Below are 24,213 nucleotides of genomic sequence, written 5' to 3'. Positions count from 1 at the left end.
ACCAAATTCCCTGACAGTACAGATTATGTAATGCCTCTGTAGTACAAGGAAAAGCGTATCCCAGCCACCTCTCCCCAGCAATACGCTACGCCTCTGACTCTTCACAGCCAGCTCTCTCCCTGCAACAGGCCTCAGCATTTACTTCTTGCTTTGTGTACACATCTAGAAGTATGTGTTACTTACAGTTTTCTTTTGAAAGAACATTACCTTTAAAGAAGTATTCTGGTTTATCTGAGTGGAAGAAGTGGAAGACCACGTGTGAAAACGTGATCTTTTAAAGCTTTAGCAGATCTTTTGTTACTATATTAGGATAGTGAACTTCTACAAACTACCACGGCCTTTTTCTGAATGAGAGAAAACCTTCAAGTGCATTCATTATGGGATATTTATGAAAATATGTAAGCGCACCATCTGTACCTGTTCCAAACAAATTCATAGGCTCTCATATGGATGATGTTTTAAAGGAAAACCTTGCTTAACTACAATAAAAATTTTTGCCTGTAATGTGGGGAAAACGTGTTAACATTTAGAGAGAGTAGTTTCAACCAAAAAGAGCAGCGAGTATACTTTAATTGCCAATTATGTTTATTGAGTAGTAAGATTGAATGAGGTGATCTTTCATACAGTTATATTTCTCACAATGTTTTAAGAGTCAACTGACAGGTAATTAACGTGTCATTGATATGCACGTATGCAACACAAGTGAGCAGTGTTCATTTTGGTTAGTAGTTTTTCCTTAGTATTTAAGGTCTTAATGAAGAAAATATCTGTGTTTGATGAATAAAAAAAAATGTGCTTGCTGAAAAACAAATAGGAATTAAAATGCCACTTTCTTGACATAATTCTTTTTATATTGAAAAGTGGGGTTTTTCCCCAACTGGTTCTATCAATTATCATTTCCATTCCGGGAATACTACTAGAAACAATCAAGTGTGAGAGATGTGTTATTGCTCTAGGTGTTGAGCAAACAAGTAATGAAGCTGACATTTCTGGCCCCATGGATCTTTCCACTTCAGAAAGCTGTGAACAGAGTACAGCTGTGCTGAAACATTATTTAAAATAGAAACATAAAGATTAATGTTTGCTAAATACACCAACTTTTTACTAAGAAAGCTTTTGCTGCATCGAAAATATTTTCAGGTTCTTAAAAATGTCTGAATGCAAACAATAAACAATAACCAGTAATGTAGTGAACTCCTCAGGTTCAGTGACGATACATCAGGAAAAACATTCAGAACTTCTAGGAATACAGAAATTGTCAAATCTGTATTAAGTTTTCCATACGTCCTCATGAATTCACTAGTTAAGCAATAAACTACAAAATAGGTTCACGCATGAACACAGCAGGAAAAGTCCATAACTCACACGTTGTGGTGGCTAAGATTCCAGATATACCCCTTTCTCTTCTGTGCATGTGAACTTTCTCACACATAGATGTTATTTTTGGTCAATACGCATTGCAGGCTTCAGTAAGACTCAGACATAAACATTTCCTTGTTAACCTAGCTTCTATTAGACCAAGCCACGTTTATGAAACTGTAAACTATTAGAATTTCATTCAGTAAGTATAAGAACTTTTCTATCTAATTTACATCTGTCATTAGAACAGGCTCCCTAGGGAAGCGGTGACGGCACCAAGCCTGTCAGAGTTCAAGGAGCATGTGGGTGACGCGCTCAGTCATATGGTTTAGGCAGTCCTGCGAGGAGCAGGCAGCTGGACTTGATGATCCTTATGGGTCCCTTCCAACTTGAGATATTCTATGATTCTAGTCTAGATCTTCACCAAGTATTTACAACTTAATTACTCTGTGTTTTTCATGTCATACACATTGTTTGATGCCCTCTGCACATTTTCAGAAATCTATTAAGAGTTGAAAAAGATTTTAATCATTCACTGCATTACTTTAAGTGGCTTCATAGGAACATAGTAGTGTTTTTCCCCTCATGAAATTGCTTTTTAAATTAACTGGTGTAATACATACCCTGTCAGTTTTCCCTTCAGTCTGAATACTTGTACGACTACGTGCGTCATGGTCTTCTTCAAGGTCAGATACATCTTCTAGCTCCTCGGGTGTCTGGGAAAAAATGTAGAAATGGGTTATTCTCTTTTATGGGTAGTAACTTTGGTATTAGTTTCAAACATATATTATAATTTGGTCCAAGGTAATATCTAACAAACAAAAACTAGTCGTGTTCTAGCAGTGCACTGGTTATTAAACCCTAACTAAAATCAAATTGTGTCAGACAGCTCTGAACTAGTTCAGAATAGCTATACTTTAATTAAAGCACTGTCTTTTAAATTTGGTACTCAGGGAAGTTATTTTGTATTTAAATATTGTGTTATTGCTGCTAGCAAAGGTGTCTTACAAGAAACCTTTACATGACGAGGACAGATGCCTACGTTTTTAGAACCGAAAGATTATTCTTCTTTTTTAACAAGTTTTTCTACTACTTCTCTTCACTGTCCAGAAATACTCATATGCCCACTCTCCCATCTCCTTCAGAACCCTACCAATTTTTGTTGCTCCACTGACATCAAAGAGTGCTCCAAGTCAGCTATGTGCTCTGGGAGGGAAAAAACCACTTTTCTCCCCATTTTGAATTTGTCTTCTCAATTCTGACCATTTTCTATACAATCTAGGTCTTCACATTTATTTCCTCTTTCCAACTTAACAACATATTATTAAAAAAAAAAGTCTTCATGCAGGAGTTCTGAATTTTATCATAGACAACAGTAAAAAAAACATAATGAAGATGGCTATAAAAAGGACACTAAATAAAATATTAAAATCAAGTTGACTCATATTAACAGAACACTGCACAATGAAGCACACAAAACTTCTAGGATTATGAACTATTTAAAAAATAATATGGGTTCTGTCAATGCAATAGGGCACTCAAACAATTTCTCCTTATCAAGTAGATTCACATTGTAAAGAACAAAAAAAATACATATAAGGTCAAGACTCAATACAGAACTGGAGATCTACTACTGAATGGTCTACTACTGATTGACATCTCGAGTTCCAATTAGAGGGAAATCCTGACGTTCTTGGTATTCCAAAAGCTCGATGTGCCAAGAGAAACATGACAAGAGAGGACTATCAGGTAACCCTACCAAAAACAGGCAGAAAAAAACCTGGTCATTACTCTTACCCACTTTTCAATCATGTCAAATGTAATCTTTTTAAACCAGAATTGCTGTATGTTCTCACCTGCTTATTTTTACTGTCAAGTTACAAATAAGATTTGTTGAGAGGAACACTGTAGGGTTCTGTTATTTTATTTCTGGGTCCATGGTAACGGCACTAAATTAAAGTGCATACATTTGTACAGTTTGGGAAAGCACCTCTGTGGCTGTGGCCAGAGGGTGGTACATAAACTACTAGACTTCAACGTCAGCCTTGAAACAAGGTTTAAATAGCACTCCATTACTTCAAGAGCACAAAAGTAAATTCCACTCACTGAACAAAACAATAATTTCTGTGAGATAACATTTTAAGAAATAAAGAACTCAAAGCTGGTGCACAAGCTAGCAGAAATACAATGCTGGTGGTGAAAAATATACATAGACTTCCTCAAGAAAATAGACGGGAAATCAATTTGGGGGGCAAAGATAGGCATAATCCTACACTGGTAAAGCAAGGAAAAGGAACATTTTATTTTCAGGCAAAGACTAACAGTGTGATGAAGTCTCCCAGCTTTAGTCTTGGAATTAGACGTAGTAAGAATTCCACAGTAGCCAAAAGCTGTTACCATGCACAAGTTGTTTGAAAACGTGCAGCGTGGAAGGAAAATCAGATTTTGTTGCAGGTGAATATCCATGGAATAAAAAAACTATCACAAACTCTTTAATTGAAACACTTACAGACACTCTTATTAGAGGACCAATAGCAGAAAGGGTACTGAAACAGAGGAACCCTAGCTTCTCAGGATTACACTGAACAGGGCCCTCAGGCAGCTAATACCCTTGAATCGGTGAGAGGTTTATAGAAAAAAGAAGCCACTTTCTTTTTAAAGCTGCACATACTTGGTTACCACATACAGAAATATGTTGTGATTCTTAAGTCTTTGTAAATATTAGTTACAATTTTTTTCCCCAATGATCATAAAGTTGGATTCACAGTGGCAGCAAGACACCATTCCTTCCTTTGTGAAAACGTTCTTGGGAATGTTTGGCAATCCCCCATTTTCCAATGTAGTTGGTTTTAATTTTCTTCTTCTATAAAACATGAAATACAACATGCTGTGACAGGGCAAAATGGTTAATAATTTTGAGGCAGTCACATTATTCGTAAGTGCATTTAAGAGCTTTTACCATTACTGCCCCACAACAAATTGCATATATTTACAAAAAGATTATTTTAGGAGGCATTGAGAGAATTTTCGAGAATTGTATTGATACTTTTTTTCTGTAAGTCAAACTACATAAATATTATCAGCCTAAACGTAGAAACCTTAGAGGGCAAAGAGGACAGGAAAATTACACTAGTGTAAGACACCTCTAAACGCCAGTCTCAGGTAAGCTTTCCACAGATGAAAACATCGATCTATTAATCTGATATTTCAAAACTGCAAGTTGTACAACAAGAAGCTGTTGTTGCTCTTTCCAGCTGCACTGCCATAGGAATTCTCTCCACTTCTTTCCTCAATGCAGAACATTGGGGTGGAGGCTAAGTGCAAGCATGGCTGTCTCGAAGCACCTCCCTGTCCTCCACAATCAAGTTAAAGATGTCCCTGCTCATTGCGAGGCGGTTGGACTGAATTACCTCTGAAGGTAATAACCCAAACTATTCTATGATGCTACGAAAGGAAAAACACTCTCTGATGACAAACCTTTTAATCTGCTTTTCTACAAGGATTTTAAAGAGAATAATTAATAAAATCAAGGCCTGGCCTTAGTCTTTAGATCCCTGCCAGTCTTTCCAAACTGGGTTCAAATTGGCTTGTTGGCTTATTTGCTTTTTAATCCAAGCTTTGCAGAACAATGTGTTTGAGTAGATTTTACATAACTTTCTCCAACACAGTTTTTTATGCAAATGCTCCTCAAAAGTGATTATCCAAACAACTTTATCTAGATCATTCATTTTTAAAGGTCACATACACCCACGAAACCGTCAATCCTGCAAATAAAGGGTCTCAGCTGTTAAAAAATAATGCAGAGCCAAGTCTAAAATCTCAAAGCATACAATGTAAATGGATGAAGAGCTATCATGATGTGAAAAAAGGAAGCTATATCCTCTTATCTAACATTCAATTAAATGCTGACCTTTAAACTGTCATTATATGCTCTTACGTTTTTTATCTTATCTTGGCTTCAACAGCCCCTATCAGTCATTCTTTTTCCCAAATGAATACTAAAATGCAGTGCAGACTAACACCTTAAGAGGAGCTAAATTGATGAGTGATGTCTTTATTATACCACTGCAAATACAGGAGTTATTTGTGGTATGTAAATACCACCGCAGCAACAGAAATGCTTGTATGCACTCTAGGAGGATCAGAATTTGGCTATTATGTTCTTCACTGAGAACAGAATGGGTTTAAAGAGATTATCTATTCTACTCTGGACATTTGACTAATCCCCACGTTTTGAAAATTTCATCATGTCAAGCAGCATGTCATTCAGTGTAACAAACCATGGTAAACATGTCACAAATGGTCTCTCTGCAAATACTTAGCTAGTGTCTAATGATTTTGTGTATTAGTCACGATACCACTGCTATCCCACATTTAATTCTATCAGATGACAGGCTGCCAAAGAAAGAGTTTTGATGCACTAGAGGGAGAACAAGAAATTGCAAGCATTATTTATTTTTCCTGACTAATTTAGTAAGATACTCATATAATTCCTGCTATCTATTCACCAAGAGCACTTTTCAGGTTTTTGCTAAAAGCAATTATTTTGAGTGTTATTTTGAAAACAATAAAAACACACATTATAAAGGGCAAATTAAAATCCTATGTTCTTAATCTGTCAATATTGTGACATCTCAATGCTATGGCAAATACCATCCCGCCCAGTTATCATTAAAAATGATCACATGCCTATTCTTGAGATCTCTTCTTGGCCCTTACCTTAAAGTGGCATCTTTTACATATCACGTTATTTGGGATATCACGAATATAAAGCTAACAAATGATTAATTAAACCACAGATCGGAACTCTCCCTTTGATAGCTGTCTTGTCACCAACTGCTGGCACGGAACTGGTCAACAAGTAATAGTAAAATCATTATCCCGCCATAGCCTTTACACATTACAGACAGATCATTTTCAAATGTACGTAATAAACAGTTCTTGTTACTAACAGAGATAACTGTGCAGAAGATCTCTTATACATTTAAGCTCAAATTTCAAGATTAGTGGGGAGAACATAAATTTTGGAGAAGACCAAACAGTTTGATTAATGATGAGAATAAATTATAACCTTCAACAACGAAAGATGAAAGTATTTTCAATGTAAAAAAAAAAAAAAAATTACATTATATGGTAAAGAGTTGAGGTTTTAAAAATAATAAATGCTGTCAACTCATAGTATGGGGCAAAAGTTATCTTATTACTACTGTATGCTAAGAGGTTTTGTTCACTCGTTTAACAATAAGCGAATTTATAGCATTCTGCTTCAGGAGATTAAGACAAAAAAGTTAACACAATCACCATTAGAAACAGCTAGACAGATCAATAGCCCAACTCCTGTGTTTTCAGTTTTCAGAACTGAAAACTCCTGTGTTTTCAGTTCTCACTGAGGATACATTAGGATAACAGTCTTCTCAATAAATGGCCCAGGAGATAGGAAGGATGTGAGCAGAGGAGTGCAACTGAGAAACGTGAAATTTTTGAGAACTGCCTTCTGAAGATCCTTTTTAAAAAGTGGCCCACTTGGTGGATGAGGGAAAGGCTGTGGATTTTGTTTACCTGGACTTTAGCAAGGCCTTTGATACAGTTTCCCACAGCATCCTCCTGGAGAAACTGGCTGTGCATGGCTTGGATGGGTGTACTCTACGCTGGGTTAAAAACTGGCTGGAGGGCCAGGCCCACAGAGTGGTGGTGAATGGAGTTAAATCCAGTTGGCGGCCGGTCATGAGTGGTGGTCCCCAGGGCTTGGTATTGGGGCCAGTTCACTTTACTATCTTTATCAATGATCTGGACAAGGGAATCGAATGCACCCTCAGTAAGTTCGCAGATGACACCAAGTTAGGTGGGAGTGTCGACCTGCTTGAGAGTAGAAAGGAGCTGCAGAGGGATCTGGACAGGCTGGGTCGATGGGCCGAGGCCAATGGTATGAGGTTCAACAAGGCCAAGTGCTGGGTCCTGCACTTGGGTCACAACAACCCCATGCAGCACTACAGGCCTGGGGCAGAGTGGCTGGAGAGCTGCCCAGCAGAAAAGGACCTGGGGGTGTTGGGTGTCAGACAGCTGAATACAAGCCAGCAGTGTGCCTAGGTGGCCAAGAAGGCCAACAGGATCCTGGCCTGTATCAGGAACAGTGTGGTGAGTAGGACTAGGACAGTGACTGTCCCCCTGTACTTGGCACTGGTGAGGCCCCAACTCAAGTGCCATGTTCAGTTTTGGGCCCCTCACCACAAAAAAGACATTGAGGTGCTGGAGCAGGTCCAGAGAAGGACAACAAAGCTGGTGAGGGGTCTGGAGCATAATTCTTGTGAGGAGCGGCTGAGGGCACCGGGGTTGCTCAGCCTGGAGAAAAGGAGGCTGAGGGGAGACCTTATCACTCTCTACAGCTACCTGAATGGAGGGTGCAGCAAGGGGGGGTTGGTCTCTTCTCCCAGGTAACAGGCAATAGGACAGGAGAAACAGCCTCAAGTTGCACCAGGGTTGGTTTAGACTGGATATTAGGAAAAATTTTTACACTGAAGGGGTTATTAAGCATTGGCACAGGCTGCCCAAGGAAGTGGTTGAGGCACCATCCCTGGAGGTATCTATAAGACGGGTAGACACAGTGCTTAGAGATATGGTTTAGCGATGGGTTTTGTCAGAGTTAGGCTGATGGTTGGACTGGATGATCAGAAACGTCCCTTCCAACTTAGACAATTCTATGATTCTATGAAATGGGCACAGAGAGTTTTAGTACATATTTTCTATCTGAAGTTACACCTTTTTTGCAGGAAAGCTGTATTTCAGCCCTGTTTTCATTCCTTCCTTTCTTGAAGTTTGGTTGTACCTCTTGAAGCACTGATGGTATGCCACTCTTGCATAATGCCTAGAACAATTCAAACAGTTTTACTCCTGAAAATACTGACCTAGTTATGCTGCTGTAAAAGCACAGAACACGTTCTTAAATATAAAAAGTTGGGAGAAACTTGAAAGTTGCCTAAATATCACAACTAATAATGGTATTGTAACCATTAGGGTCAAAAGATACAAGGAAGACAGATGAGGCAGCAGATTTTATAAAGCGAAACAGCGTGATCAGAAAGACAGTAAGATTTCAAGAGGACACATTCTTCATCAGGTACCTAAGGACTCACTTGGGAACCTGAAAGCTTGTTTACTTTTTTCCAGTTATTTCATTTCAAGGAAGCATGTTTTTGATATGGCATTTTTAAAAATTTAAAATCCCAAATAACAACAGAAAATACAATCAAACATAGCTATTACGATCATACACCTGTTGTAACCAAAGCCCGTCTTCACTCCATGAAAACCATGACAACTGATGCACAGCTCCACGCAAAGTATATCCTTTGCTTATGCTTATTAAGTAGGAAACTCCACCACTTGGCTAAGAAGCTTCCATTTTTAACTCGGAAAATTATAATTAACAAAACAAGAATAGTAGTTTTTAATACAAGTGATTTGTTGTTCTGCTAACCTAAAATGTATTCCCTGTTTCCTCTGCTGGGTTGACACAGATGTGATACATCTAGTGGGAAGCTAATTGAGACCTTTCATTTATAATGGAAGAACTTAATTTGTTTGAAAACAGATAGTGAGAAACCAATTGAGCTATTGTTCTCACTTTTGCCAGTATATATATAGCCTACCAATTTTGTAGTTGTGTTTGAAATAGAATACTTTTTTTCTAAACATTACTCCAACATTTGAAAATGAAAAGAGCACAGAACTTGTTTTCTCTTTCACATCTGTATGTATTACAGTAGTCTAAAACAGACTGGTTAACTCCAAAGGCAACCAAACAGATGCTTTGCAGAAGTCTGCTTTGCAGAAGTCTGCTTTGCAGACTCTTCAGAAGTTCATAATGGTTCCCAGTTTCAAAAAAGACCCGAAGAACAGACTGGGGAAGCACAGGTTGGTCAGCCTCTCTTCAGTCCCTGGGAAACTCATGAACTGACTCTTGGAACACGCTTCTGGGGCACATGAAGGACACAGTGGTTATTATGTGCAGTCAGCATGGATATCCCAAAGGTAAATCATGCCTCATCAACGTGACTACCTTCTACCACATTTCAAGGAGAAGGAAGAACCATCTCCTAGTTTATGTAACCCAGCTGGGACATTAGACTGTGGGTGGTTGAACAACCAGACAGACAAAAACTGACTGGATGATCAGGCTCAGGGGGCAATGGTTCATGGGCTGTACCCCATCTGGTGGTTGTACTACAGAAGTCTATCCTAAGACCAGCTCTGTATGACATCTTTACCAAGGGTGTGGAGGAGGTGATGGAACACAGACTCAGCAAGTGGACAGACAACACCAGATCAGGGGACCAGTCAATACACTTAAGGACAAGGCTGCCATCCAGAGGGATTTATGTATGCTGTAGGAATGGGCTGGCAGGAATTTTATAACATTCACCAAGGATAAAAGCAAGATCTGGCAGCTGGGAACGGAGAACCTCTTGCTACAAACAAAACAAGCTCGGGCTGCCTGGCTGGAGAGCAGATGAGATGGAGAGGACCTGGGAGTCTCCGCACAGGGAAGCTGGGCTTGAACTAGTAGGGTGCCCTGGGAACAAGGAACGCCAACAGCATCCCAGGCTGTATGAACCACAGCAGAGTGAGCAAATTGAGAGAAGTGACTATCTGCCTTTACCTGACTCTTATGAGACAGCACCCAGAACGCTGCATCCAGTTTTGGCCCCCACCCAATACACAGAAGACACTATATTAACCGCAGCAAGATCAGCAGGGGACCACAAACACAGTCGGTGGCCGAACACTTGTCCTACAAGGAGAGGCTGAGGCAACTGTGCTTGTTCTGCCTACAGAGGAGAGGGCTTTGGAGCACCTAACAGCAGCCCGGCAAAACCTATGAGGACATCAAGAAAATGGAGCTAGTTGCCACACAGCGGTGCATGGTGGGAGGATGAATGTTGGAACAAGAGAGGTTCAGCCTGGCCATAAGGAAAACCTTTCTGCCCCTGGGGACAGCCCAGCAGTGAAGCAGGCTGTCCAAAGAGGCTGTGTAGTCTCCATCCTGAGAGGTTTCCAGGACACAGCTGGTTAACACCCTGTGTGTGGAGCTGAGGAGTCCCATGGAAGGCAGGAAAACCCCCAAAGCAGAGGGGATGATCACAATGAAGATTCACTTAGCTGGATCCAGTCACAGGTTCCAGGTACTTTCAACAAAAGTCTTTGTTTCCTTCCTCATCTTCCATGCTTCTTTACTTTTTTGTGGGTTTTGTTGTTGTTTTTCTTTTAATGTTTAGTTTGTATTTTAATCTCACCTAATAGTGAACTTTCCACAATGCTTCATCCTTGTGATAGGGAGTAGTGGGGTGTGGTTAAGATAAATGCACTTCTGTGAAAAAAAGAGATTTTAAATTATGCTTGAAAACATGTGATACATCCCGCCTTCCTTCCTACAGAAACTCCCTTTCTTCCCTAGAAGACTCCATTTCTTGTGGAGATGAAGAGTATATCCCAAAGCCTCATTCCCAAAGCCAAATCACAACAACTGTTCCAAGGCAGACTGTCCTATGAAATGCAGACAAGAAAACTGAAACTGCTTTTGGAAAACATCAATATGTTAAAGGTTAAAAAGGTGCAGTGAATACTTCAAAGTTTGACTGTCTTAAAAATACATTTCAGTACTCAGACAGGACAAGAAACGTGAGAAAACAGACAATTCAGAATTTCATAAATGTAGGTCTATCAGATGAATAAAGCCTGAGCAACTACAGCCCCTGCATCAAAGATTTTTCTTTTAACAAGACAAATCCATACGTTTCTGTTAAAATAATTATGCTAAATCATCATACTAAAAAAAACATATGTTCCCTTGGATAGGTGAATATATCCCTTAGTGAAAGGTTTCTAATGGTAAGTACGCTTCTCGAACTGCAGTAGATGAAATTATTACCTACAGCCTGAAGATTTCCTCAAGTCTCTAAAATCTCAACTGACCCTCTCTACTATCTGACCTGCAAGTAAAGCATATCATCTTAAACAAAGGTACAGAGAATAAGCCTGTCAGTCAAAAACTTTTGCATGATTACAGAAATACACATTCTAATGCATAGCCAACTCCTGAATGCACAGGTACCACTACAATCATCCTTCCCACACGTTCCCACCTATGACTTACTGTTGAAATCCACCCACATTCAGTCATTCAATAACCAATAACTGTTCAACTGAGTGACCAGCATCAGTTGATGTGGAACTAAATAACCTATTAAGCACATGATTGTGCAAACCAGCCTTCATGTCACAAATCAGTAACTGATTCTGCTTTAAGAGGCTCACACACACACACAAACACACCCCGCACTCCCCACCAACACTATTTCAGGTCTTGTTTCTTAACAATTATTTATTACATGATTTTGTTATAATTTTTATAGGTGCACTAAAGAGAATCATACAACAGCAGCTTTTCAGTTATATGTACACTGTTATTACTAATGCATTTAACAGTCCACGGAAAATTCCTGAAAACATGAAATGATTTCTTTAATTTGGGAAGGTTTCATGACAAAGTTACATGAAACAAGGCAGCAAGGATTCCTCTCTAACACACCAAATGAGAAATTTATTCAGATTCATATTTTCCTTTTGTGTATTTTTTCACAATATGCATCTTTGACAGCCTCTGCTGACTAGTGAAATGGAAGGGGAAATAATCAACATAACTGTCACAGACTGCCACGGATAAAAATGACACAGACACAAGATCCTTAATACCTATGAAAATTTAACATAATCTTACTTATGAAATTTGGTTTTCCTAATGTCTAAGCTGAATCTTCCCCCACGTAGTGAGAGCTTATTCTCTTTGTATCCATTATGAACACGTAACACAGATTTTCTCCTCTCTTGTGCAACAACATTTTATGTAATTGAAAATGGCTATGATATCTTTCCCTTCTCTCTCCCCCTTCTGTTGCTCTATTTGCCAGGCTAATCACAACTAACCCATTCAGTATTTTTCTCATAGGTCACATTTTCTAATACTCTGATTATTCTAGCTGCAATAAATCAGAGTGCATTTACTTAAAGAACTAGGGAATTCTGGAGGTGCTCACTGCTCAACTCGGGAGTATAAAACCCCACTTCTCTTATTTTTAACTAAGGTATGTAAAAAGAAGAATAACTGCAGCCAATTGTAACTCAATGAAAACTTGTCTGGTTGCATGGGATGAAATTGGTCTTTCAGAGATCTCCAGTACTATCTGACTTGAACAGTATGTGAAGAGTAAGAACTAATGGATCTAAATACAAATTAACCTTAACCAGCCTAAATTCAACCAGTAAATGCAGCTGATCAGCAGTATTTTTATCCCATGGCAATGTATTTTTAAAAAAAAAAAAAAGGGATGGGGGGAGGGGAAGTCTTTCTTATTAGAGCAGAACAGAATACAAAGAATTTTTTTCAAGAAAAAAAGGTCTTTGATAAGTACTTGTTAGAAAAAGATTAATGAAATTAATTTGGTTTGTCATTGGTGCTGCCTACCCGTAATTATTAAGTTTCTGTGGAAACTGCTCGTGCACATGAATAATTTCAGTAAAACCCTTTCACAGTCAGTTAAGTATCTGAACAAGACCTGGTTTCACATCTCCTGAAAAAGTTTGATTTTGGCAATGAGAACAAACTTCGTTGACAAACTTACTCAGCTTTGGGCTTTGCAGGATGCAGGCGATGTGATAGCCAAGGTATCTCAACAGAGAAAGGGTTTGTAAGGCACACAAATTCCAACTTGTACCCATGTGCATAATCACATGAGTTTCACTGAGGCCTTTCATTCTAAATTACGGGTCCCCAAAAGTTGTCCGGAGAATAGGGTCCTGGTCAGTATGTTCGCTTGTCTCCCACAAACCAGAGCTGTGGGACACCATGGATTGAAGCTATACTCCTTCCATGAATAAACTAAGCTTCAAAGTCTAAGTCTCCAACATGAATAGTAGTTTGTTTATTTATATTAATCTGCAACTCACAATGTGTAAGGCAGCAGAACAACAATGGTCTGTCCTATGAACTGGGTGAACCCGTATTTTAAATTAAACAGTCTACAGTACGAAGCACAGCTTATGCTTTTATGAAATGGCAAAAGGCATACAGAGCCAACTCTTCATCAGTGCTCATCTTTATACAGAGATAATACACTATGTGCTTTAACAACACTTGCTGCTAAAAGAAAGGAAGACTTGAAAGAATACGAGTAACAGCAAACATGGATTTGTCAAGAATAAATCATGGCAAAACAATCAAACTTACTTCTTTGATGGGATAATGCTCTTTGTGGACAGAGATGCAGAAGTTTTTTATGCTTTCACATTATCTTCTCTAAGTAAGCTAGAGTAATAAGTTCTAGATGAACCGATGATCGTGTTTGTATGTAACTGGTTGAAAAAAATATATACTCCGAAAGAGTTACCAAAATTTGTCTGTCAAAATTACAGGACATATCAAGTAGAATTCAACAGGCATCTGCACTAAGCCCACAATTTTAATAAAAACTTAATGGAATAAAGTGGGCTTACTAAATCTGCAGGTGATACTGAATTCTTGAGAAAGACTGTGACTATAAAACCAGAGTTAAAATGTAACATAATCTTGACAAACTGACTGAAAGGAAGATATCGCAGCAGGAACAAATGCAAAGTACTAAATTTAGGCAGGAAAAATCTACTGTATAAATAAGAGACAGAACTGAGTGGCTAAGCAGGAGTTCTAAAGCAAAGCATTAAGAATTGTAGTGAATCACAGGCTAAACAGGAAGTAGCAATGTCATATTCTTGAAAATAAAGGCAATCAGACTGTTCTAAGTATCTGCAGGAGCACAGTCAGCAAGCCATATGAAATAAGCCTTCTACTCAACTCAGAGTTGAGGCCTCTACTGGAAGTATTGTATCTGATTATGGGCACTGCACTTGCTAAAGTTGGTAAACCAGCTGAAGAAAAGGATATGAAAAGAAACACCTTCTAAAGTATACAAGAAACAAGGAGGAGGAGGAGACAGCTTGTTCTCCACATCCTTGATGGACCAGTCAAGAAGTGCTTTAAGCTGCCATAAGGAGACACGTGGGGTGAATTTTAAGAATAACTTTCTAAAGGTAATGAAGTAGTGGAACAGACTGCTTGAAGACACCAGGGAGTCTCCAGCTGTAGGTGTTCAGAAACACCTAAGAAGAACAGGACAGACAAACAAACATTGGGAATTATCTGAAGTTAATCCTGTCTGCACAGGAAACTGTACTAATAGAGCACCACTGTGCTTCAACTACTGAACTGTAACTGGACATGAAGGAAATAGAAGCAAATATTATACAAGATTCAAGTTTGTAAACACTGAACTTTCTAAACATTGCTATCGAACAATATTTTTAAAAGCAAAGATACCTTGTTATGCAGAGATTACACTACGGAATACCTGCTGTGTTAGCTGTTAACTACCTGTTATCGCACAAGTAAGGTCTTTACAAGAACAATAAATTTAAATACAAATTGATATTTAAAGGAATGACAGTTGAATTCTAATGAGACAGTGTAAATCCTGAGAAATAAATGAAAAAACATCCAACAGTCACTGTGCATATTTCTTCATGAATGCAACACGCTACTGTTAATTTGTTGTAGGAATTATTACCGCTTGAAAGTTCAGAAGGGGACTTGCAATGCCTAATTTAATGTAAAAAACAGACTTACACAACTGAATAGATTTTGCAGATAATGGGTCACAGATCCTTGATTCATACAGGAAAATCACTTTTGATAATAGTGATTACATAAATGATACTCTAACACATTCATATAAATTTACTTGCCGTAATTTATATGTTGATCCGACACCCAGTAAGCTATTAAATAATCCAAATTCTAAAATTATCTCTTACCCTCAATACAAACCATAATCTACTAATTGATTTGGTTTAAAGTTTTGGGGTTTTTTACGGAAATACTAACTTATTAGTATGCACATATATACAGGCAGTATGGACATTAAGGTGTACTTATTTAATGTAGTGCAAGAATATTTACTATTGTTAATTACCGAGATACGACGAAAAAAACACCTCTGCTTGCTAAATATACACTAGGATCATATAATGACACATTATTCAGATATAGTGCAGTAAGTTTGCAGAGAACCTCAACAGTGCTATTAACTAACTTTTAAGTACTTGTTTCTAAAACATTCAGAGATTTTTAGTGTAGTATTTTAATATAGATAGAGGCAACATAAGAAACAGAGAAGGGAATGAAATCAGTTGCAAACAACTGGATGAGTCTGAAAGACTTTAAAATTTAAGGTTTAAAAGAGAAGAGGAAGGAAACTTATTTTCACAAAGAAGAAATCCAATTCCAAAGGGGGGCTGGTGTAAAAGACAACTTCAGAAAGTTAGAAGACAGGAAATAACTAGTCACAAATGCTCAATGAACTGTGCCATACCACAGGAGCACATGAAGCCCGGATACAGGCTGAGGGAGCTGGGTAAATGACGTCTGCTGCTCACAGCGGAGGAATGCCCTTTATCTATTCCCTCTTATAATATTTTATCATCAAACTGCTATTTTTCTGTCATACAAAGTAATAAGAGTCAGACCTTCCAACAGAGTAATTGCCACAGTTTACTGTTTTTAACATAGCTGCTATATTTCTATGAACCGAACATGTGGCCTAGCATCTAATCTATTAGTTCACAGTGGTGCACTTTTCAGTGGTGTGCTCAGCAAGAATTTAAAAATACATTAAATTCCCTTAAAATTTCACTTTGCTTTCATGGTATTTCTGGTAAAATTATTTTTTTCCAACTAATTACTTGGCCATTATTCTATGTAATAGTACAGTAAAAAAATACAATCTAATGGCTTCCTTGGAAAAGTATATATTTTGCTCAGATTTTTTGGAGCATAAGTGACAGAACACAACAGAACAGAACATTTTCAGTTGGAAGGGAATTAGAACAACCATCTAGTCCAACTGCCTGACCAAAAGTTAAAGCATGTTATTAAGGGCATTGTCCAAATGCCTCTTAAACACTGACAGGCTTGGGGCATCAACCACCTCTCTACGAAGCCTGTTCCAGGGTTTGACCACCCTCTTGGCAAAAAGAAGCTTGTTAATGTCCAGTCTGAACTTGCTTTGAACCATTCCCACATGTCTTATCACTGGATCCCAGGGAGAAGAGCTCAGCACCTCCCTCTCCACTTCCCCTCCCCAGGAAGCTGCAGAGAGCCACGAGGTCGCCCCTCAGCCTCCTCTTCTCCAAACCAGACAAGCCCAAAGTTCTCAGTCCGCTCCTCATGGGACATTCCTTCCTGCTCTTTCACCGGCTTTGTTGCCCTCCTCTGGACGCATTCAAGGACCTTAATACCCTTCTCAAATTACGGGGCCCAAAACTGCACACAGCGCTCAAGGTGAGGCCGCACCAATGCTGAAAACCACAAGATAATCACCTCTTTTGACTGGCTGGTCATGCTGTGTTTAATGTACCCCAGGATGTGGTTTGTCCTCAGCTGCCAGGGCACTCTGCTGACTCCTACTGAGCCTGTTGTTGACCAGCACCTCCAGATCCTTTTCTGCAGGGCTGCTCTCCAGCTATTCCTCTCTCAATTTATACTTGTGCCTGGCGTTACTCCATCCTAGGTGCAGAATCTGGCATTTGGACTTTTTGAATTTCATCTAATTAATCACTGTCCAATGCTTCGATCTATCTAGATCCCTCTGCAAGGCATCTTGTCCCTCAAGAGTCTACAGCACCCCCTAGTTTGGTATCATCGGTAAACTTGGTAATGGTGCACTCAACTCCTGTATCCAGATTGTTGATAAATATATTGAACAGAACTGGCCCTAGAATTGAGCCCTGAGGAACACCATTGGTGACCGGTTGCCAGCCAGATGTAGCCCCATTCACTACAACCCTTTGAGTCCTGCCTTTCACCCAGTTCTTCACCCAGCACACTGTGAAACCGCTCATCCCACAGCTGGACAACTCGTCCAGCAGGATGCTGTGAGGGACAGTATCAAAAGCCTTACTAAAATCCAGAAAAATTACATCTAATCCCTTCCCTTCATCCGCTAGGCAGGTGACCTTATCATAGAACAGGACTTTCCCTTTGTGAACCCATGCTGACTGGGCCTGATGACTGCAGTAATCTTTAAATGCCTTTTAATGGTACCCAGTATAATGTTCTCCATAATCTTTCCAGGAACTGAGGTCGGACTAACAGGTCTGTAGTTTGCTGGGTCCTCCCTCATGCCCTTTGTGTAGACAGGAACAATACTGGCTGGCCTCCAGTCAGCAGGAACCTCCCAAGACATTTGGTAGGTGATCGAGAGGGGTCCTGTCGTAACATCTGCTAGCTCCTTCAGTACTCTGGGATGAATCCCATCAGAGTCCGTGGACTTGTGAACAACTCAGTTGATAGAGGTGGTCCCTTATAATTTAAGTGTTCACAAATGGGAAGTCACTGTTCTCACACTCGTGGTCATCTGACTCAGTGGACCAGGTAGCCCAGGGTCTATCAGTACTATTAAACACTTAACATGCTTTTAAAGTAAGCTTGCTTTGACCCTTCATAATTTCATGACAAGCACAGGAGGCATAGGCTCATAAAAAGGTGACAGACTTTGTCCCCCACTGGGAAAGGTGAATTCCACCAGGCACCAGCAGGCCTGGTGTTGCACAGATCATCACACCATCAACACTGTCAATCAGGGAAATACACTGAGAAAACTCAAAACACCACAGGTGCTCCAGGAATCATATCGCAACAAAATGGTGATTTCTTGTCTATTAACCATTTTGGGTTTGTTGGTTTTGGTTGTTTTCTAGAGAAAGCAATCATGGTTCAGTTTTTGAAGGACAAGGCTAAACATTCCTCCTTCATAAGAAATCCCCAGGTGACAGAATTGCCTTTAATCTTTGAAGCCTTTAGCAAGGTCACCTGGCCCAGCATAGAATGGAAAATACTAGTCATGAGGATGACAGTATTTTCACTAAAATGCCAACTGTTTAAAACTGCATTCCCAGCCAGTACTATGGCTGTTGTAGACATATCCTATCCTGGTTTGTCCAGCACTTCCCTCATCTTGTATGGGAAGGCATGACAGACCAGTGAATTTAACTCTGGAGATGAGACTGAGGTGGACTAAAGTCATGGTGACGTTTATTTTATTTTTGTCCAGCTCAAATGACTTCCCTGGCATGCAGAAACTACATAGACTGAGGGAGACTTCAGGGCATGTGAATGTGGGTCTCTGGGCCTTCAACTTTGTATTTAAACATCCATCTTCTAATCTACATCCATATGCCAAGGTAGCTTTTAGCATGTATGTCCCTGCTTCTAACAAGACTTTTTGAATCAGATTACTGTATTATACAATTTCTATACATAGTCTAGTACCTTTAAATTTTGCAATTGATTATTTATTTTAGCTGAGATAAAAAATCAGAGTTCATGCACTAGTTAACCTTTTCCAAAAAGACTGGTACCCTGTGGGAATTCCAGTTTTCACGCTTCCCAAAAGACCATTCCTATACTACCTTAGTATCAGGCATGAGAAGTAAATCTGCATAGAAACAATATTAGACAAACTGTAAGGTAACAGGAGAGAAAATGGAAAATGAATGAAAAAAAGGAGGGGAAGGAAAAGACATGAAGAGGATACAAACAATACTGTGTGAGGCAGGACAACGCACACCTATGCCTGTGACGCAGCACCACAAATCTTCAAAGAACATTATCCTATGTCTTCACGGTAAGCTATTCATGCTGGTTGCTGAATGGTCCCCAGCATTAATTTCAATTCTTCTTTTACTTTCTCTTTGTGGAGGATGGTGGTTTTTGGCAATTAGTAACACAATTATTTTTTTTTGCCTAGACAGTAGATAAATCTCTGGAATCATCAACATGACCAAGAGTAAACAGAAAAGGAGCAGAGATGTATCATGGCCTAAAACCCAATTATGCCAGGTAAAAGCTGCCTGCCAAACCTCTGAGCTATCTGGCCATCCTACAGACTGTGTAAGAGTGATCTCATGCAATTACTGAGACGTGGTGGGACAACTCGCATGACTGGAATGCTGTCATGGATGGCTATGTCCTTTTCAGGAAAGACAGACCAGCAAGGCGTGGTGGTGGAATTGCACTCTATGTGAGAGAGCATTTGGAATGCATCGAGCTCTCACTAGGGGCGGATGAAGAGCGGGTTGAGAGCTTATGGGTGAGGATTAAGGGACAGGCAAATATGAGGGACACTGTTGTGGGTGTTTATTACAGGCCACCTGATCAGGATGGGGAGACTGATGAGGCTTTCTACAGACAACTGAAGGTAGCCTCGCAAGCGCAGGCCCTGGTTCTCATGGGGGACTTCAATCACCCCGATATCTGCTGGGAAGACCACACAGCCAGGCATGCACAGTCCAGGAGGCTCCTCCAGTGCATTGATGACAACTTTTTGACACAGGTGGTACAGGAGCCAACAAGGAGAGGAGCACTTCTAGACCTGGTACTGACAAACACAGAGGGATTGGTGGAGGACATTAAGGTTGGGGGCACCCTAGGTTGTAGTGATCATGAAATGATTGAGTTCAGGATCATGGGTACTATCCACAAAACAACAACAAGAAGTAAAATTACAACCTTGGATTTCAGGAGGGCTAACTTCGACCTCTTCAAGAAACTGCTTGGAGAGATCCCGTGGGCTAGGGCTCTGGAAGGCAAAGGGGCTCAAGAAAGCTGGTTGATATTCAAAGACCACTTCCTCCAAGCTCAGGATCGGTGCATCCCTAAGAGAAAGAAATCGGCCAAGGGACGCAGGAGACCTGCATGGTTGAGCAGGGAGCTTCAGAAAAAGCTCAAGTGGAAGAAGGAAGTTTATAATAAGTGGAAGAAGGGACTGACCCCTTGGGAGGATTACAAGAATGCCACCAGAGCGTGCAGGGATGAAACAAGGAAAGCCAAGGCCGTCTTGGAATTAGACCTGGCTAGGGACATCAAGCACAACAAAAAGAGCTTCTACAAGTATATTGGAAGCAAAAGGAAGACCAGAGAAGTTGTAGGCCCACTGCTGAATGAGGCAGGAGTCATGGTGACGGAGGATGTGGAGAAGGCAGAGTTACTGAATGCCTTCTTTGCTTCGGTCTTTTCTGCTCGGCCCAGCCCTCAGGAGTCCCAGGCATTGAATAAAGTAACAGGGAAAGAAGACGACTTCCCTTGGGTTGAGGAGGAGCGAGTGAGGGACCAATTAGATCATCTAGATATTCACAAGTCCATGGGCCCTGATGGGATGCACCCGAGAGTGCTGAGGGAGCTGGCAGAAGTCATTGCTGGGCCGCTCTCCATCATCTTTGAAAAGTCCTGGGGAACAGGCGAGGTGCCTGGGGACTGGAGGAAAGCCAATGTCACTCCAGTCTTCAAGAAAGGCAAGAAGGAGGAGCCGGGGAACTACAGGCCGGTCAGCCTCACCTCCATCCCTGGAAAGATGATGGAACAGCTCGTTCTGGGTGTCATCTCAAGGCACGTGGAGGAAAGGAAAGCTATCAGAAGTACTCAGCATGGATTCACCAAGGGGAAATCATGTCTGACTAATCTGATAGCCTTCTACGATGGCATGACTAGATGGATAGACGAGGGGAGGGCGGTAGATGTGGTCTACCTTGACTTAAGCAAGGCGTTTGACACGGTCTCCCACAGCATCCTCATAGGGAAGCTTAGGAAGTGTGGGTTAGATGAATGGACAGTGGGGTGGATAGAAAACTGGTTGAAAGATAGAGCTCAGAGGGTTGTGATTAGGGGCACAGGGTCTAGTTGGAGACCAGTGACGAGTGGTGTTCCCCAGGGGTCAGTACTGGGTCCAGTCCTCTTCAACATATTCATCAATGACCTGGATGAGGGGATAGAGTGCGCCCTCAGCAAGTTTGCTGATGACACCAAGCTGGGTGGGGTGGCTGACACACCGGAAGGCTGTGCCGCCATACAGAGAGACCTGGACAGGTTGGAGAGTTGGGCAGAGAGGAACCTTATGAAGTTCAACAAGGGCAAGTGTAGGGTGCTGCACCTGGGAAGGAACAACCCCATGCACCAGTACAGGTTGGGTGCTGACCTGCTGGAGAGCAGCTCTGTGGAAAGAGACCTGGGAGTCCTGGTGGACAACAGGATGACCATGAGTCAGCAATGTGCCCTTGTGGCCAAGAAGGCCAATGGCATCCTGGGATGCATCAAGAAGAGCGTGGCCAGCAGGTCGAGGGAGGTCATCCTCCCCCTCTACTCTGCCTTGGTGAGGCCGCACCTGGAGTACTGTGTCCAGTTCTGGGCTCCCCGGTTCAAGAGGGACAGGGAACTGCTGGAAAGGGTGCAGCAGAGGGCTACAAAGATGATTGGGGGACTGGAACACCTCTCTTATGAGGAAAGGCTGAGGGATTTGGGTCTCTTCAGTCTGGAAAAAAGACGGCTGAGGGGTGACCTTATCAACGCTTATAAATACTTAAAGGGTGGGTGTCAGGAGGATGGGGCCAGGCTCTTTTCAGTGGTGCCCGGGGACAGGACAAGAGGCAATGGGCACAAACTTGAACGTAGGAAGTTCCACCTAAACATGAGGAGGAACTTCTTTACCCTGAGGGTGACAGAGCACTGGAACAGGCTGCCCAGAGAGGTGGTGGAGTCTCCAACTCTGGAGACATTCAAAACCCGCCTGGACGCGTTCCTGTGTAACCTGCTCTAGGTGACCCTGCTCTGGCAGGGGGGTTGGACTAGATGATCTCCAGAGGTCCCTTCCAACCCTATGATTCTATGATTCTATGAATCATTCCACCTCTGAATATCCCAGCTGCAGGTAATACTTGCTACTGAGTTTTCTGGAATGGAAAATAAGAGGAGAAAATAAGGAATGAGGTTTTTTATTGATGAACTAAACACAGCTTAAAATGTAACTCTACCAGCCAAGAAATGTGGTAATTTTATAGGGAGAAGAGAGTCCTATGAATTATAAGGCCAGTATGTTCTTTAAACACATGGTGCAATTTCATATACAGAAGAAGCCCAAGAACCCAAACGAAACCAACAATACAGCAGCAACACTATCAGATAGGATGATCTTTTCATTCAGCAAAAAAAAACTCCCTTCATGAAGATCCTTTCTGCAGTTAAAAGGCAACTAGGGTGAATCATCTGCTTCCTCATCTGTGAGTTTCCTATAAACGGCAAGAGCAAATCAAGCAGTCAAGCCTGAGATGGTGGAAGCTGTAAGACGCAAGACTTAAGGCTATATTAATGGAATGGAATAGCGAAGGGGAAAGGAAAACCTAAGTTTAGGCAGACACAATTTTAGGTTTCATCTCTGCCGGGGACTGGCTCCATTTCAGAAATAAACAATTAGTCCACAAACCCCAACACTGGCAAATGAAGCCCCAATTTGCGCTCGTGCTGCTCTGCTTAAAACCTGGGTAAATTCTACTTCTGAGCTTTGCTGACCAAGATGACAAGCTTGTTCTACTTGTTGGCCACTTCCCAGTCAGACTGAGCTTAGTATTCATGCAAGTCCAGGGCACTGCTGAGATCTCACATCACTTCAAGCATATAACTGTGTGCTGCAAATGGTTTACTTTTGCTTGTTGTGGTTAGCTCTTCCTCACTGAAACAGTGAGCAATTCTTCAGCTCTGTTCTTTATTTGCTGAATATTAATTAAGCCTCATACTTTTTTTTTTTTTTTAACATCTGGAATCCAGCTTTCACAAACTTTTTCATAGTGTATTTGACAGAACAACCCAGTGGGGTCAGCAAGACTCCCAGACATAGCATGGCACGCCATGTTCAGACGGGATGGCAGACTGGTTTCTCACTAAGGCAAGAGGGACCGATTCCCACCATTCTGATAGCACATGAGCCACAAATACAAAGAATATAGAGTTGTCTGGCATCTGCTTATCTGATATCCTCAACGAGTAAATTACACACTGATTATGAAGTAGGTAAAAGGCAGGCAGTGGTATAATTAATACAATAAATATAAGTGGAAGAACAATGGATCTCAGCTATCTAGCTGGCTCTGACACCAATTACTGGGGTCAAGCATGTGGCCCTTGCTGCAAGACTACACACAGTCAGCCAGTGAATGTCAGTGCCCCTGAAAGGATGATGATATTCCCCTACCTGTGCTGGCCATGATCCCAATGGAGGAAGCCTGATGGCACTGTAGTAAGGGGATGAGCCGTTGCTGCAACAGGGGCCATGCAGCTGCTCTGGGTGCACGGGGGTAAGGCAGCCATCTGTCAACAAAGCCACTCTCAGAGACACGTAACTACCTGTGTGCATCCTCCAGCTGCCACCGCCTCACTCTAGATAGGTACTGGCAGCTCTTTATTCTCAGTACTCCACATGGATGTGCTTTGCTATATGGTAACATGAAAGTTGTTACTCTTTTTGTAGGTGAATTTAACACTAACAAACTTCAGGATATTTCAAAGGCTAATCAGAACAGCACGTACGATCATTTCTCAGGCACTATTTCATGCTGGACCACATCTAGGAAAAATGGAAGGCTTCTATTTCCAGAAAGAATTCTGTCCAACTTAATGAATAACTGGCTTCCTTATATTTTCTATAATAATTTTATGCAGACTACTTCATGGAGACCAGGATAACAGAGCACTTGGAGCAACAAACTAATCTTAGTTAATGTTACTGCTCTAATTTCCTAAATAACTGAAGTACTTGATATAGTGAACAGCAAGAGGGCCTCAAAAGCTAATAGCCACGTTACCTTGAAGGAATGGTGCTCTAAAACTGCAATTTCAACACACTCCGTGTGCTAGATGATGCACAGTACTCCCTTGCTGCAACACAC

The 24,213-nt window shown here is 41.0% G+C and overlaps 1 protein-coding gene across 7 annotated transcripts in view; it reads right to left on the bottom strand.

Moving 5' to 3' along the window:
- Window positions 1-24,213, bottom strand: part of CTNNA3 (catenin alpha 3) — a 542,113-nt gene that overhangs the window by 70,557 nt on the left and 447,343 nt on the right. For all 7 annotated transcript variants that reach the window (XM_074592075.1, XM_074592077.1, XM_074592076.1 and 4 more), the window contains one exon: window positions 1,983-2,075. In XM_074592075.1, coding sequence (XP_074448176.1) covers window positions 1,983-2,075 — 93 coding nt within the window. The remainder of the gene's footprint in view (window positions 1-1,982; window positions 2,076-24,213) is intronic.

The sequence above is a fragment of the Larus michahellis genome, chromosome 6, assembly GCF_964199755.1.
Source record: "Larus michahellis chromosome 6, bLarMic1.1, whole genome shotgun sequence".
Classification (NCBI taxonomy): domain Eukaryota; kingdom Metazoa; phylum Chordata; class Aves; order Charadriiformes; family Laridae; genus Larus; species Larus michahellis.
Note: the sequence above shows the minus strand (reverse complement) of the source record. Positions and strands in the feature narration are given on the sequence as shown.